Raw genomic sequence first — 16,498 nt, 5'->3', positions numbered from 1 at the left:
TTGTCTCTGTAACTCTTTGTGGGGAGGGAGGGGTCCCCAAGGGGTCACTGGAGTTTTAGGTCTGAGATGCCTTCTCCCAACATGCCCCTCAGGGAGAGCCACCAGTGCAGACAGCTGCCTAGTCCCACCATGCCCAGGTGTCTTCCGTACTCTGTATACAAGGACTGTGCCTGAGAGTCCAGGGGGCACACCTGCAGCCTGCCTCAGGCCTCCTCCTAAAGGATATACAGCAAATATGATTACTACAACAATCGCATGCCTAAACACACACACACACACACACACACACACACATTCCTTAGTTCTTTTATGTGCTCGCCTTCTCCCTTCCTCTCTCCAGTTCCCTGAGCTAAAAGGCAAGAGTTCAACATAAGATTTTAAGAAGACTTGAAAATGCCCAGGGCGAGGCAGTAGGGCTCTGTGTCATCCTCCAAGGCTTGGTCACCCGGGGCTGCTTCTGCAGCCAGAAGGCGTCACAGGCGTTCGCTGCACATCAGAGCGCTCAGTCTGGGCAAATCTTTGGACACCAAAGTAACGTTCAAGCTGTGTTTGGGTTTGAGGCTGTCATAGCCTAGTTCTGCCCAACCTATTATTAGTAACTGTCCACCACTCAAAAACAAGTTGTTGGAGACTAAAATGATCACATCATAGAAACTCTGAGAACCATTTCTAAGCAATAAAAAAAAAAAAAAAAAAAAGGTTTTGTAAAACCTGTCACTACTCACCTCATGAATTAGACACTTGTCTATGAGCTGTAAATAGGAACTTATATTTTCCTCATCAGGTCTGGAGACCAAGAGCTGCGTGCACACTGTGAATTAAAAAGAAAAGATGAATTAGAAAAATGCACCCCTTTCTAATCTCTGGGACCTGCCTCTCATCTCCCTTCAGGAGCAACACTCCGAGAGGCATGTGTGTCTGCAGCTTTATGTAAAGCTCAGAAAAAAGACCAAGAGCTCCTCATTCCATGGAAGTTAAAGGTTCGGTCACCATGGGAGCCCTTGCCCTGAGACGCCCCTTGGATTACTTCCAGTCATGCCATTCTATGTGAAGCCTTCTGCAATAAGACACTTTGTGAGAGGAAGAACACAGCAGAGAACAGTGGCATCCTGAGCTTGGTCTTTGAAAGTGGCTCTGTGTGAGGGGTTTCAAAAGCATCCAAGACCCTGACACTGTCAGAGAGAGCAGCCTCCATGATTTTATGAATGAGTGTACACCCCTCACCAGGTGCAGAGGCAGTGGCGTTTGTGTTTGGAGGAACGAGCTGGCACCTCCTGCAGACGGGGAGGTATGTGGGCGTGCACATGTGCAGGAGGCCTGCTACTCACGCCTCAGAGGGTTGCTTTCTCAGAGTGATATGCACATTCATGCACACACAGGCTCAGGCTCACCTACACACTCGAGTCAGTGCTAATTAGGATGGAGCAGAGTTTGTCTGCGGGCGGAGTACACACACATGCTGGGTTTTTCATGGCCATGTAAGTGTGGCCCATTCAGAGGGGACGAGGCCCCAAATTTCGTGGTCGTGTTTACAGGGCCACGGTGGAGATGGGTGGACAAAGGGAGTCAGCCAGAGCATTAGAATGTCTGACACTCAAGGAGACCAAGCTTGAAACCTGGCACCATACTTGATTCCTCCGTCCCTAACCCTGCATGGGCGATCGGTCACACAATCCCATTTATTTCTTGCCTTTGCATGTAGACTTTCAGCATAACATTGTTTATAATAACAAAAACTTGTAAACCACCTCACTGCCTATGAAGCGAGACTTGGCTAAATGAATTACAGTTTATGCATACAGTGGACTAGTATGCCACCTTTAAAAAATGATGAGATGGTGCTATTTGTGTTGATTGAAATATTGTAAGTATGTAATACTTTTTAAATTTAAATTTGATTCTTTGTTTTTGAGAGACAGGGTCTCATTACGTTGCCCAGACTGGTCTGGAACTCCTGGGCTCAAGCAACTCCCTTCAGCCTCCCAAAAGGCCAGGATTATAGGCATAAGCCACTGTGCCCGGCTATAGTACTTTTAAAAGACCCACAACCCTGTAGAAAAGAATGTAAATAAGGCCTGTGTATGTGTAAATGTGAATATGCATATGCTTACGTGTGATGATGAAGTTTCTGAAAGGATATCCCCAAACTTAATAGTGACTATCCCTGGGAATGAGGATTGCAGGGACTGGGGTGCGGGGGTGGGTTTGGGGTTTTTCACTTCGCACCAGTTTGTGAATCTGAATTGCGTATATTGAGTGTGAATGGGGCTACACTTTCCTTTAACGTAGTTAGACTATGAAGACGCAGAGCCACAGCAGCGTGGGTCTCTGGGAAGGAAGGTGAGCACCGCGTGTTCAGTAGCTCCTCCACTTGGGCTTGGCAGAGCTGTGTCTTCACCCATGGGGAAATCTGTTCTAATCCAACACAGCTAAGCGGTGGGTGGGGGAGCGCGAGGGCCCGCCCTGGCCATCAAGCTCCAAGGAAAGCTGTGAGTCATCTCCTCAACCAGATTACTATGAATTTAAGTCTTTTTTTAGGACATGCCTTAAGGTGGGTGGTGGAGGGGTGGGGGCTGTTCTTACTGCAAACTTGGTTTTTAAAAACAGTCTGAAATACTGGACAATAACAGAGAAAAATGGTCTTTCCTCCAAAGGAAAAGTGGTGGCAATTCCACATGTTAAAACATAATCAAGATGGCTTGTAAGACGCTCAATCAAGCATAAGTTATTCTAATGGTGGACATTTTCAAGGATGTAGAAGTGAGGGTCTGTCCCAGAAAGGGCAGAGGGTAGCCTGGGTAGAAAGGGGCGCTCTTACCCGAAGGACCAGGCTGTGGATTCTACCCTCCTTGACAAGTGTGCACCCAGCATGTATGCTTGGAGGGTCTGTGGGAAGGCCTAACTTTAGACACTGGTGTCATCCCTCAATTTTTGTACCACCTACTTATGAGGCATCTACTGTGAACACTGTGCCACAAGCAGGGTGCTGAGTGGCTAGTAAAAGTGGTGTGACAGCGCTGCAGACTAATGAAGATCCAGTCAAGCAAACAGACAATTACAATCCAGTGTGAACTGGGCTAAGACAAGGAAAGGAAAGGAAAGGGGACGTGGGGCAGGTGAGAAGGGGCACCTCTCCCGGCCCGGTGGCTCAGCAGGCTTCCTGGAGCATATGAGGACTTAGGTAAGACCTGGAGGAGGAGGAGGCATAACCCAGGTGAAGGGAATGGGGTGAGGGCAAGGCTGTCACGTGTGGATGTGCAGGCTGTGCACTGCACAAGGGCATGCTAAGGTGAGTGCTAGCAGTGCCACGTCAATCCAGACAGGTCACCATCTTGTAATTCACATGAAGGCTTTGCATAAACTAGTAGGGGCCTAGGTTCTGGGCAGAGGCTCAGAAGCCAAGAAAAGATGCAAACTTTTGAGAACTCAAAGATAGAAAGTCTGGAGTGTAGAATGGAGGTGGTAAGGGCTGTGGAGGTAACAGGAAGGGGCCAGATGACACGTGACTCTTTAGGTTTGGATTTTATCACCATCATATGAAACTTAACCTTGTTCCATCTTGAGCTGATAAGAAGGCACAGTGGTAACAATGTGCGTGATGGCGAGACTGCAGGGTTCAAAGTCCAGCCCTGCCATCAGCTGTGTAAGCTCAGGTGACCTAATTAGCCCGCATGCCTCAGTTTCCTCCTCTGTAAAATGGGATAACTTGGGGATTAAGTAAGCTCTAAAGGTAAAGCACAGAGAACTGTGTCTGCTACGGGGCAAAAGCTAAAGAAACACAAGCTATTTGTACTAGAGCGTTTCGCATGGCAGGCCGGCTCTGAAGAGAGAATATAAACGCAGACATGGGAGTGAACAAAACGGTTCTACGCCAGGAATTCTCCAAACCATGGCTGCATCTGAGAACACTTTCAGTGGTGAGGAGAGGCCACTGCCAAGGCTGGCATCCTTCCACACAGGGAGATCTTTGGCTCTGGCTAAAGGCCATCTGTGCCCCTTCAGCTTGTCACTCATTTTCTGCCACTTTTGCTTTAGGGAGAGAGTGAGAAGCTGAGTGAGTGGTTTGTTCCTGAAATCATCTTTTTTCAGACTCCTTCCCACTTTCCTCCCACAAGGGTCCAATAATGAGCACTGTGATAAAAGGGCCGGCATCCCCTGGTCTGAGGGAGTTGGAGAGAAAGGAGCCAGGGTTAAGAGGAGGTCTCGGCGGGTCACAGCGATTGCAGTTCAAACCCAAAGGCTTAACCTCTCTGAGCTGCACTTCCCCTATCTGTAAAATGCAGCTAATGATGTCTACTTGGACAGGGAATTTATCCCGCACCCGGAGAAGCCCTCAGCAGACTGTTGCTCTGGTTAGTGGTATCGGGGAAGAAAAAAAGAAATAGGTGAATCGGGCTTTACCTTTCCCCATGACGCGTGTGAACTGCCCAGGGAGGTCCCCCTCCGGCAGGGGGGCGACGGCCAGCTCCCCATCGCAGCTGCTCAGCTGGTGCGGCTGGAGCCCGCCACTGGCACCAGCCGAGGGGGTGGCTGTGGCGCCGGTGGCTGTGGCCCCATCTTTGCAGTCGGGGCTCTGGCTCTCGGAGCCCATCAGTGAGGACTGGTGCGGGGCCTGGGGCTCCCGGCGGCGAGCCTCTGGGGTGGTGCTCGGGGAGGTATAGGCCTTGATGGGAGTCAGGATCATCTGGTGCAGTTCCTGGAGCGGGATACGCAGGCTGCCCCCCTCGATGATGTCCTGGACGGTGACAGCAGGAAGACCTCTGTTAGGCTCAGGAATAAAGGTGGTCCACCTCCGTGCCTGCCCTCCCCTGCCCTGAGCTCTTACAGGATTCATGGCTGCTGGTACCCTCATCAGAATGTTTTTGGGAAGAGTGACCACTTTCATTTTATCATTCTGATATTGGCCCAGGTAGAAGACTTGGAAAATACAGACAGGTGTAGCGAGGAAATACACACCTCTGGAAAATTCCGCTATCTAGAGATGACCACGACAGCAATTTGGCACATTTCCTTTTCTGGCTTTCTTGGTGTATTTCCGTAAAATGTAGTTGTACATTTTACAGTCACACACTTTAGAAGTTGTACAACGAAGTTGAGTCACATGGTGGCTTTGTGTCCCGTGCATGCTTTGTTTTGGATGAAACAGCCCGTTCACACACACCTTCACTCAGCCCATGGCACAGGCAGCACAGGGGAGTGATTAAGAGCAGAGACTCTGGGTCAGAGGCTGCAGTTTGAATTCTTACACTCCCATGTGACTCTGGGCAAAGGCCTTAACCACTTTGTGCCTCAGTTTCCCTGTGTACAAAATTACCACATCGTAGCTGCCTCGTTTAGGGTTCATCCAGGGAGTTGACACTGGCCATGAGGTAACTGTATCATGCCAGGGGCTGTGTTACGGGCTGGGGCTGCTGTGAGGGGACCCTCCTGGAGAGGGTGACATAGGTACAGGGACCCAAATAAGCGTGGGCATGAGGATCCTGGGGAGGAATGCTACAGGTGGAGGGCAGAGGCTCTGAAGTGGGAGTCTGAGGAACAGCAAGGAGGCCTGTGATGGAGCAGGCAGGCAATGATGTCCCGTCAGCCACCTGGGCGTGAGCCTGGAGGCCTCGGGCCAGGGCAGAGATGCTGGAATCTAGTCTAAGATGGGAAACCAGGGAAGGTTTTGAGCAAGACAGTGACAAGTTTTACAACGATCATTCTGGAGAGGAATATGTATAGACTCTAATATTATGTATGTATGTCTTTATGTGCTGTATGGTAAAATTGGATCATTCTGCACATTTGGTTTGATATACTAGGCAATACTTATTTAAAAAAAGGAAGAAAAGTTGATTCTGATAGATATTTCTCTCTGTGCTAGATGCTCACAGAGGCCCAGATGCTTGTGGCTGGGAGCATGGCGGGGGCTTGGGGGCTCGGGGGCTCGGGGGCTCGGGGGCCTGGGGCCCTGGGTGGCATGGTGGGTGCGGTGGGCCCTCTGCAACAAAGCTGCTCCCCTGTGTTTGTGCACATAAAGGTCTTCCTAGGACCTGGAAAGGACATTGACAATTCGGGCCCTGATTACTAATAAAGCATTTTCTTCTTCTTTTTCTTTTTTTTTTTTTTTTTGAGATAGAGTCTTATTGTTGCCCAGGCTGGAATGTAGTGACATGCTCTTGGCTCACTGCAACCTCTGCCTCCCAGGTTCAAGCGATTCTCCTGCCTCAGCCTGCTGAATAGCTGGGATTACAGGTGTGTGCCACTATGCCCAGCTAATTTTTGTATTTTTAGTAGAGATGGGGTTTCACTATGTTGGCCAGGCTGGTCTGGGACTCCTGGCTGCAGGTGATCCACCTGCCTCAGCCTCCGTAAGTGCTGGGATTAAAGGCATGACCCACTGTGCCTGGCCTGAAGTATTTGATTTTCTGAGAGCTCAGAACAGCAAGGGCATTTAAAAAAGCCTGATGTGTGAGTATCCAATCCATTCCTGGGTCCTCGCTTATCAAGAACACTTGCTTAATGGTGTCAGGGAATGCAAACATATGAAATATGAACATTTCTGCACCCAAACCTTTCCAATCAATCGATCAGAAAAAGGAAAGCTGACGACAGCAACCTTGGACATGCGTGTTTCAACTGTGGGCAGTGAAGAACACCAAGAGCCACACCCTGTCGCTGGCAGGAACCTGCTTTGTTTGGCAGGAAGGGGTGGGAAGTGGAGCCTGGATTATGCCTTAGCCTACTTGGCACAAAGGGTTTATGAAGGAAGTGAAAATTTAATTAGCTACCAGAATTGTCTCTCAAACCTGGCCAGGGCCACTGTCCAGATTATTTTAGAGGAGAAAGTCCCTTTTTCTCTTAAAGAGGAGAGTTTCAGCATCTGCCACCTTCCTTCCACACATGGCAGATATCTATGCAGAAGTCAGGTATGCCCCGATCACTCCCAGTTTCCCTGCTGCCTTCAGTAGCCTGGGCCATTTCCCAACATCTAGACACTGCCATGCAACCTGCTTCCTTGATTTGACCTGGTGATGTGACCAGGACAGGCACAGGGAAGTGAGCTAGCTGACCTATACCAGGGGAGCACCTACCACCTTTTCTGATGGGATTGTGTGCTGAGTAGGGGACCCCTGGACCCTTCCTTGGGGTCCTTTCAACTGCCCAACCAGCCCCTGGATTGTGGGGGACACTGACCTCCTTGTCCAGCCCCTGACTAAGGAGACTAAGGAGGGTAAGTGTTAAGAGAGGGATGAGGCTTCCCTATGAAGAGGGGCTAGGAAAGCCAAGCTGGGGTGATCACATGTATCCCTGCAAGGCCATCCTATGCAGCTGCTGTCAATGGGATGAGCAAATGCATGCTTGGTACACTCTGTCAGCTGCACCAAACCCCTGCCTGCTCTTGTCACATGGCCAGAAGGTTTCTCCACCTAGTGGTGAGAGGAGATTTTGGTTATGGGAAGAGTCTTCAAACAGGAAACATACATGACCCATTCAAATCTTATCTGATGCTACTACTGGAGGCAACCACACCAAAAAAAAAAAATAAATAATAAAAATAAAAGAAACCAAAGACATAGTGAATAATGTTGGATACTTTCTATAAAATATGGCTTCCCAGGAATCATGTGGAATTTTGTGTTTTTTCCCTTCTCATAAGCATCAAGCCATGTCTCAAAGATAACACTTGGCTTACAACCAGTTGGCCCATCCTCTGCTCAAGTCGGCATCACTAGTATGGTGCTGTGACCAACAGGTCGTGTTCCCGACACTTAAAAATGAATTCCTGAACTCAGAACAGAGTCCCCAAATTGAGAAGGAAACAGGGAAATGGCTGGAATGCAAATCAATGTAGCACCTTTGACTGTGAGAATTAATTCTCCGCATTGACAAAAAAAATTGGGAATCCACCCGACTCTTTGCTGGTCCTTCATACCGGAAATATAATGCCACATGATAAACACGAAGAGCCACAGTGAAGTTGTTCATTAACTAACATGCTGTTACAAAGCCCAGGAGCTCCTTTGAGAGCAGACAGCGGGAAGTCTGGTCCACCACTGACCACAGTCATCACTCAGTAGAGAAGTGGGAAGGAAATGACTTTCTGGCTTATACCAGTCCTGGTGTGGCTATTTGGGTCTTGGAGGAAGGCTGGTTCAGTGCCTTTCCTGGGCATATGGCAACAACCACCTGCAAACCATTTGGAAAAGAGAGACTTGAGCAGCCAAAGTTTCGCCAACACTCATGCAGTGTGTCTCTAGCTCCGTCCTTCCCTTTGTGTAAGAGAATTGAGATTCTCAGATAACAGACAGGACTCCTATGCCTAGTGCATCCATTCTTTCTCTCCTCTCATACACCCATCACGATATTGCATCAACCTGCATTGTCATCAGCCCTGTCATCAACCAGGGACTGTTACACACTGGGATTCAAAAACAAGTCATAATCTCTGCTCTAAGGTGCTTGCAGTTTCTGGGACCCACATGGTATGATGGGCATCAGGGCAGGGAGCTGTGGGAACACATAAGAGGGACCCTTGACCACCACTGCATGTTTCAGAAAAGGAGAAACAGCAAGACAGGAGCAAAGGATGAAAGGACACTGTATGTGGCCGAGCAGGGCTCGGGGTGGCCACAGATGAAGCTGAAGAGCTTTTCCAAGTCCTTAGCAACCAACTTGCTAAAGAGTTTGGACCCACTTGAGTTTCTTTTTCTTAAAATCAGATACTAGCAGCTTTCCTGATCACCTTAGGAAGTTTGCTCTAAGGGCCAAATCCACCAATAGGGGTGAAACATTTTAAAAAAGTATACAGTGCACCTTACTAGTATAAGGCATTATTACTCCAGAAATATTTAGCATTTAATATTATCTGCTGTTTCTCTGCAGTGGTTGATAGAATTGGGGTCTCAGATCTGAACCCAAGAGGACAAGATCTGGATGTGTTTGAAGAAAAGGCACAGGCTTACAGAGAAACATGTTCTTCTCCTGTAAGCAGTAATAAACGGAAGGGGGTGAATGTGTGTGTGTGTGTGTGTGTGTATTTCCTTTCTCCATGCCAGGGACCCAGGGTCAGAAAACAGCTCAGCTTCACAGTTTGAGAGTGAGCTGAAAAAAAAGAGGAATAAAAGCACGTGGAAACACTTTCATTACTCAAGATAAATATTGAAACATCTGCTCCAGTGGCCATTCTAATTCTCCTTTCCCACCACCTATCTTGAGAAGTCTACAATTCTATACCCCATGGCCGGTCACCCATTCACACCATCTGGTTCACAGGCTTCTGTTTCTGTCTCCTCCCATTCCTCTGAAACTCTTATCATCATGGAATAGTGACCTGCTGAGGGCCAATTTCAGGGGACAGTGTTATATCTCCATTGTATGTGATACTTCCATGTCACCTGGTGGGATTCCTTCCTTCATACACTATGCGAGCATAGCCTGTATTTTTTTTTTTTTTTTTTTTTTTTTTTTTTTTTTGAGACGGAGTTTTGCTCTTGTTACCCAGGCTGGAGTGCAATGGCACAATCTCGGCTCACTGCAACCTCCGCCCCCTGGGTTCAGGCAATTCTCCTGCCTCAGCCTCCTGAGTAGCTGGGATTACAGGCACGCGCCACCATGCCCAGCTAATTTTTTGTAATTTTTAGTAGAGACAGGGTTTCACCATGTTGACCAGGATGGTCTCGATCTCTTGACCTCGTGATCCACCCGCCTCGGCCTCCCAAAGTGCTGGGATTACAGGCTTGAGCCACCGCGCCCGGCCGCATAGCCTGTATTAATGTTCAGCCTGACCATATCTTATGGTGCTCCTCAAGGCCTATCCACACTCTTGACACGCACTTCCGGGAGTACCTACTACCAGTTACACTCAGACGATGCACAATTGGGCCTTTTAAACCTTGTGGGGCTCCTGGACCCTAGACCTGCTCTTCTGGCCACTGACTTGCCATTTCCACTTGGGTGTTCCACAGACATCTCAGACTCAACCCTTCAAATGGACCTCCATTTCCCACCCCCACTCCTCCTATCTTTTCTATCCCCAAATGCTGTGACACTCAAACACAAGTCTCGCCACAATCACTAGACTCCCCCTAAACTATCTCTATCCTCCTCCTCCATCCTCACTGCCTATATTTTGGTTCAAGGTACCATCAGGACTTTCTATAGTTTCCTAGTGAGTTTCTAGTAAATTTCCCAGCCCGCATCTGGCTCCTCTGAAGGCTTCCCACCTCATCACTGCACAGAGGTCTATTTCACCTCAGGAAGATTCCCCCCACCTGCTGTGGTGATGACACTGACCAGACTGGGTTGTGAGATCATATGGTGCCATATCTAACTGTCCCAATGCATGTCCCCAGCTCCCTATACTGGGAACCATGTATGACTCACAGTCAACCTCCAGTGGATGGGGCAAATTGAGTCCCAGGAAGCTGCTTAATAAGGGTTCAGTAACTGAACAAAAGAACTCTGGACATAACGCTCAGAGAGCCACCACCAATTATGAACTAACTATGGGCGGGGCCCCAGCTATCTCCTTGGAAATCTATGTGAGGTAAGAATATGGGAGGGCAGATCACTTTTTTTCCAACAGCACCATCAGCCCAGCAGTGTCTGGAAATGCCCGAGAAACAGCTGATTTGAGTCTGCCACTGGTGCCATTAGTGGTAACAGGTTACAAACAACCCACTCCCTTACAAAGCAGGAGAGGTAGGGGTTCCAGAGAAGAGAGAGGAGGGCCAGAGGCTGAGTCCTCAGTGGATGCTTGAGAGAGATTCCTTCCCACCCCCTCTCATCAGCTCAGGCAGGGACATTCAACACACAGGATGTCCAAACATTCAGGTGTTCTGATGCAAGCTCAACCCAGTCATCTGACACATGTACGCTCTCCTCTCTCACAGAGGTCCGACTCGAGGAACTCACAATTTCTTTCCACTTGACCACTGGCTGCCATCACACTTTGCTCTGCATGTGGCATCTTTTTTACTTTCCCATTCCAGTGAACAGGGGAGTCAATATTATTCTAGGTGCAAAATCTGGGACACAGAAAACATCACTAACTCGTCAATGGCATGTCAGGGTCACCCTTGCTCCCTGGCTGCCAGAGTGTTCCCCATGCTGACTTCTGCCAAGCTGCAGGGAATAAAGCTAACAGTAATTTGTCTCCCAGGTGGGTCTGCTTCCTCAGTGATGAAGGATATGAATGAATCCTCAAGGCTGCTCCAGCAAGAAATCACTCTTTTACCCTAACACTTGCAATCAAATCCTTATGCAAAATGTTTTCTGTACTTTCTAACAAAGAAAGAGTAAGTTGGCTTTTTGACTGTTCCCCCAAAGAGAATGCATTCTCAATTTAAAAACGGCAATAATCACTCAGACAGGCTGCTTGCTCAAGGAGTTAGTATAAAATTAAAAACAACAACAAATAAACCTCAGGTCTAGTTGGAGAGCTCACCTGCAATTTGTAATTCACTCTAATTAAGAAGAGGCCTTTAATTACAGATGTGCACATGAGAAGCCTCTGTCTGTCTATCTGGCCAGAGGTTTAAAAAGAAATGTTTCTTATAAAGTTACATATATATATATATATATATATATATATATGTACATATTATATGCATTAAATGTACATATTATGCTATAAATGTACATATTATATGCATTAAATATAATTTTATATAGCACATACGAAATCATACACATACATCTTTGTGCATCAGATGAAAAATTCCCACTCCATTAAATGTTTACATGCTCACACAACTTGCTTTAGCGCTACCTTCCTCAATACTCCATCCCCTTCCAAAATCCAAAAGCTCCTTGGCATTACTAGAAGAGGTTACCTCTCAAGCTCTGCAGGTGGCAAATACCCACAGAACTTCCCACCCACCACTCCTGCCTCCCAGTACCCGTGCAAAATAATCCCAACCCTGAGGCAGAGGCCATGCTGGTTCACTTGTATGCAGGATGGGCCTGCCCTCCTTCAGATCTTAGATGAAATCATGTAGTCATTAGGTCCTAAAAATGACATTGTTACCAGGGGAGCATCCAAACACAAAGACAAGAAGAGGACCTGTGAAGGCAGCAAAAAAATGGGACAGTAGGCAGCTGATCACTGCTGTTTTGTTGTTGCTGAGACAGAGTCTCGCTTCTTCGCCCAGGCTGGACTGCAGTGGTGCAATCTTGGCTCACTGCATCCTTCGCCTCCTGGGTTCAAGCAATTCTCCTGCCTCAGCCTCCCTAGTAGCTAGGATTACAGGCATGTGCCACCATGCCCAGCTAACTTTTTTTTTTTTTGTATTTTTTTCTTAGTAGAGATAGGATTTCACCCTGTTGGCCAGCTGGTCTCGAACTCCTGATCCCAAGTGATCCACCTGCCTCGGCCTCCCAAAGTGTTGGAATTACACATGTGAGCCACCACGCCCAGCCTGATCACTACTTTTAACGTTGGAATAAACTTTTTTTCAGCATTTAGCGTTTTTGAGATGATTCCTATCAGAGTCATAGGGACCCATTCTGTTGTTAAGTGAAAGCCTGAAATTATTCTCAAGAGCCAACTATGTCTGCCTGCCAAATGCTTTTGACCCTCTCTCTCTGCAGTGTACCTGCTGGTGTTTACCACTCTGGGGGCAGCTGTTCTCAAAACAGACCCTCCCCTGGGAGGGCAGTGAGACCAAAGCACACTGCATATTCCCTACCCTGTTTTGCCAAGATTTCAGCATCTGATTGTGAACTGAACACCTCACCGATCTCTACAAATGTATATGAGGTAGAGACACAAATGTACATAACAAGGGTATATTTGACAGCACTTCATCAGGGCTCTAGGACAGCCGGGCAAGGCAGCCTGGGCCCAGGGAATAAGCACACTGTGGCATCAGGTTCCAAAGTAGCATATGCAACCAGGAAGTTTCACTTCAAAAGCATTCCTGTTTTCTCTGACTTTGGTAAGGAAACCGCATGATATGCTTGAGAAGGTCTGTTGGAGATACTTCCAACGGAGAATTTTCCTATGATGAAAGTGGAAAGTTTCCCTCACCCGGTATCTTACCCTTTCCAAAGACTTCAGGAGATTCTGTCTTTCTTTGAGCTTCTGAATACTGATGACAATTTTGTGTCTTGCACCTTTGGTAACATTCTGTAATTAAATAACAAGTTATATTTATATATATATGTTAAAACATAAAGAATCAGCTTACAGATTCTTGGAGGCCTTTACCATCTTCTTTTTGTTCCTATATGTTCACGGGCTCAATATCCACTTATCTCTCTCATTAGTATTCATCATCATAAACCTCCTCTTACTAAATGTTATTATTATTTTTTGAGACAGGGTCTCACTCTAGTTACTCAGGCTAGAGTGCAGTGGCACCATCTCAGCTCACTGCACCCTTGACCTCCTGGGCTCAGGTGATCCTCCCACTACAGGCCACCACACCTGGCTAATTTCTGTATTTTTAGTAGAGATGGGGTTTTGCAATGTTACTGAAACTGTTCTCAAACTCCTGGGCTTAAGCGACCTTCCTGCCTCAGCCTCCCAAAGTGCTGGAATTATAGGCGTGAGCAAGTATACCCGGCCATCTTCTTAATTCTAACTCCATCTGGTGACACATTTGCCTGTGTCTTTTTATCTGTATTCATATCGTTCTGTATCTTAGACAAAGATGCGGAACAGCCAATTATTCTACCCAGCATGAAATTTCTTCATAGTCTTAAAAGATGATTTTTAAGTCATGCACGCTTTCTTGTCTCCAGGCTTTATAATTTCAGTCCCCCTCAGTTTCCCTGAAGGTCCCAACCCCATACAGAACTTCATGACTTTCTCAAACCTTCCCTGTGTTTTTACCCATCTTGAGAAGATGAGCAGCCCAGCAGAGTCCACATGGAGTGTCATAAAACACGGGGAATTTCTGTTAGTTTGCAGCCTGTCTTTATGTTTCTCTAAGGAAAACTAGAAAGTTACTTAAATCCATAATTCAGTCATCTCTTCAGGTGAATGATTAGGATTCATAGTAAGAGCTGTGGATTTTGTTGAGCCTAAGGATTTAGTTAAATAGTTTTTGATAATAGATACTGCCAATTTCCTGATAGACATCCCTTTCTCAAATAAGGTCTCTAACACAAACGTCTAGTGACTTCTTGCAACTGTTCCATGGAATTCTTCTTAAAGGAAAAGATGGAAATATCAACATCTGTACTAGAAAAACTAAGACTCAAATGACAAACGAAGCCAGTCTCTAAGACGAAACACTGGGGGTGTATTTCTGTTTACCCTTAACTTTGGGTTCGAGTGAATTAAATTACTCTGAAAAGTTTGTGCTGGCCTCTGGCTTTGCTCTCAGTGTCAGTTATTTGTTTTTTTCCTCAAGTTGATCAACTGATGACTTAGATTTTTTTCCTCAACTCTGACCCAAACACAACAGTGCTCTTAGAAACAGTTCTCATCAATCCCTGGGATGCCAAGGAGCAATCAAGATCCAAAAAGAGGCAGGAGAAATGTTAGGAAGTTGAGATGAGTGCCTTTCATTCTCTGAGAATGTGCAGTGACTTTGGCCTTTGTGTGTGTCTCTACACTGGGAGCCCGCCAGGCCTCCGGGGTCAACTGAGGGTACCGACTAAGCACCGGGAACCCGCGATCTGCGGGGAGGTGTCCGTCCAGACCAGCCATGCCCAAATGGTACAATCTCCTCTTCCTGCAAAGGAAATATTCTTAGCCTATTCAGACCATCAATTCTTTTAAATCATTGCTGAAAGGAAACTGAGGCCAATGTGAAAAATGCAAATAGCATTTTAAACAAGGGAAACAAAGACATTGGTCAGATCCATTTAATTGCGCACAGCATGGTCGGAAACATGCTTAGTTTCAGGGGTTCTGCTGACTGGCCTTTGGCATCCACACTGGGGAAAGATGCCTTAGAAGGAAGGGGAACCTTTGTCTTTTTATGACATGCAGAAGCGAAATGAAATCTGAGACCTATGGAAGTCTCATTCTCAATGATTGTTTCATGTTAGAAGAAAAAAATATTTTGTATAATTTACTGCAATTTTAACGAAGACTGGCCTGAACACGACTTTTTAAAAACATTGGGGCGGGTTTGAGGCATGACCTGGTGCTTCTACTCACCAGTGCTAGCTGGTTTGTAACCGGAGTAGACAACAGACAATGGTTCTGTCACTTCCCAAACAAGCCAAGCCCTGCTCAGACAGAGGGAGAGAGAGCGGGAAAAGCAAAGGCAGGGATGTAGATTCTTCGTGGCATGGTCAGATGTTACTTCTCCTAGGAAATTCCACCGATTCCTCCCTAGCACTTGGAACTTTCAAGTGTGCCAAGGTTATGCCTTTCACACCACTTGCCCTCACCTTCATGTTCCTGCTTTCTGCTTATCTTCCATCTCCTAATGGACTCTGAAGACAAGAATCCACCCGGCCTTACTCACCATGGAATGCTGGGCAGCATCCCACAGTTCCCAGCATAGGGCGAGCTACTGTGTGGGCATAGGTATGGATCTAAACCAGGTTGTCCAGGCCTCGAACTTCGGGTCCTGCCTGGGGCACCTCTCAGGGAATAGTCACATCAAGCACATACCTGCGCCTCCAGCTGGCACTCAGTGAGGGCCATCATTTCCTCATAGGTCATCTGGGAGAAAAGCGCGGCATATTTGTGCAGGCGGAGGCTTTTTAGCCAGGCTGGAACATCTGTGGCGCAAGTTATGCAAGAGACAGGGGGAGAAATGAAGGGGAATGAGAAGAGGTAACGAGAGATGTAGGAACAGAGAAAGGAAAGGAGGGTGATGGTCAGAGGAAAAAAAAGAAAAAAAAATAGGTTTATGTTATTACGTATTTAATTTGAGCTGAAACGTACAAGACTCAGGCTGGCCCTGACATTCCTACTGGTGTGCTCCTTCATTCTACTTAGACCAGGGGTACTAACTTGGGGTCCATGAGCTTCAGGGAATTCAGAAATCCCCTAAAGTTATATCCCGATTTGTGAGTAGATGGACAGTTTTCTGGGCAGAGGGCATAGCTTCCATGAGATTCCCAAAGGGGTTCATGACCCAAAAGATGGCAGGGAACAACTGCCTTAGCTGGACTGTTCATCACTGATTTGGAAAGAGCTGGCTTAGAATGACAGAGCTACAGGGGCAGACTATGTCCTCAAGATAATTCCTTTGTACATTCAATGCAGATTTTCACACACAGTTTTCAGCCACTCCCACAGTGATAGGAAAATAGTGGTCACTAATTGCTAGCCTGCCTGTCTTCTATCCCCTATTGGACTGATCTTCCCCCATAAAAAATGCCTCCCTATATATACCTGAGGGCATCCCCGTAAAAAATACCTCCCTATATACCTGAGGGCAGCTTTGACTTTTTACTTGATTGTCAACCAAAAATATATCAGGACTTGAAAGGCTCAAAGACTGGCTGGGCCACAGAATAATGGGAGTTCTAAAGTGCATCTGAAATAACCCCCAAGACTGGCATTCTAAAGTTAAGAAAAGGAAAGAGTAACTGTATTGAAAAT

General features: G+C 46.9%; 1 protein-coding gene across 13 annotated transcripts in view; it reads right to left on the bottom strand.

Moving 5' to 3' along the window:
• Nucleotides 1-16,498, bottom strand: part of SAMD4A (sterile alpha motif domain containing 4A) — a 230,112-nt gene that overhangs the window by 29,220 nt on the left and 184,394 nt on the right. For 12 of the 13 annotated variants that reach the window (XM_078334983.1, XM_078334986.1, XM_035260562.3 and 9 more), the window contains 4 exons: nucleotides 15,560-15,669; nucleotides 13,025-13,111; nucleotides 4,402-4,735; nucleotides 726-811 (listed from right to left, as the gene is read on the bottom strand). In XM_078334983.1, the coding sequence (XP_078191109.1) occupies nucleotides 726-811; nucleotides 4,402-4,735; nucleotides 13,025-13,111; nucleotides 15,560-15,669 (617 nt within the window). Of the gene's footprint in view, nucleotides 1-725; nucleotides 812-4,401; nucleotides 4,736-10,365; nucleotides 10,431-13,024; nucleotides 13,112-15,559; nucleotides 15,670-16,498 lie in introns of those variants that run through there. The other variant, XM_078334987.1, reaches the window with a different exon arrangement.

The sequence above is a fragment of the Callithrix jacchus genome, chromosome 8 (genome assembly GCF_049354715.1).
Source record: "Callithrix jacchus isolate 240 chromosome 8, calJac240_pri, whole genome shotgun sequence".
In the NCBI taxonomy this organism is placed as follows: Eukaryota; Metazoa; Chordata; class Mammalia; order Primates; family Cebidae; genus Callithrix; species Callithrix jacchus.
The sequence above is the reverse complement of the archived record's forward strand: the minus strand, read 5'-3'. Positions and strand labels throughout refer to the sequence as shown.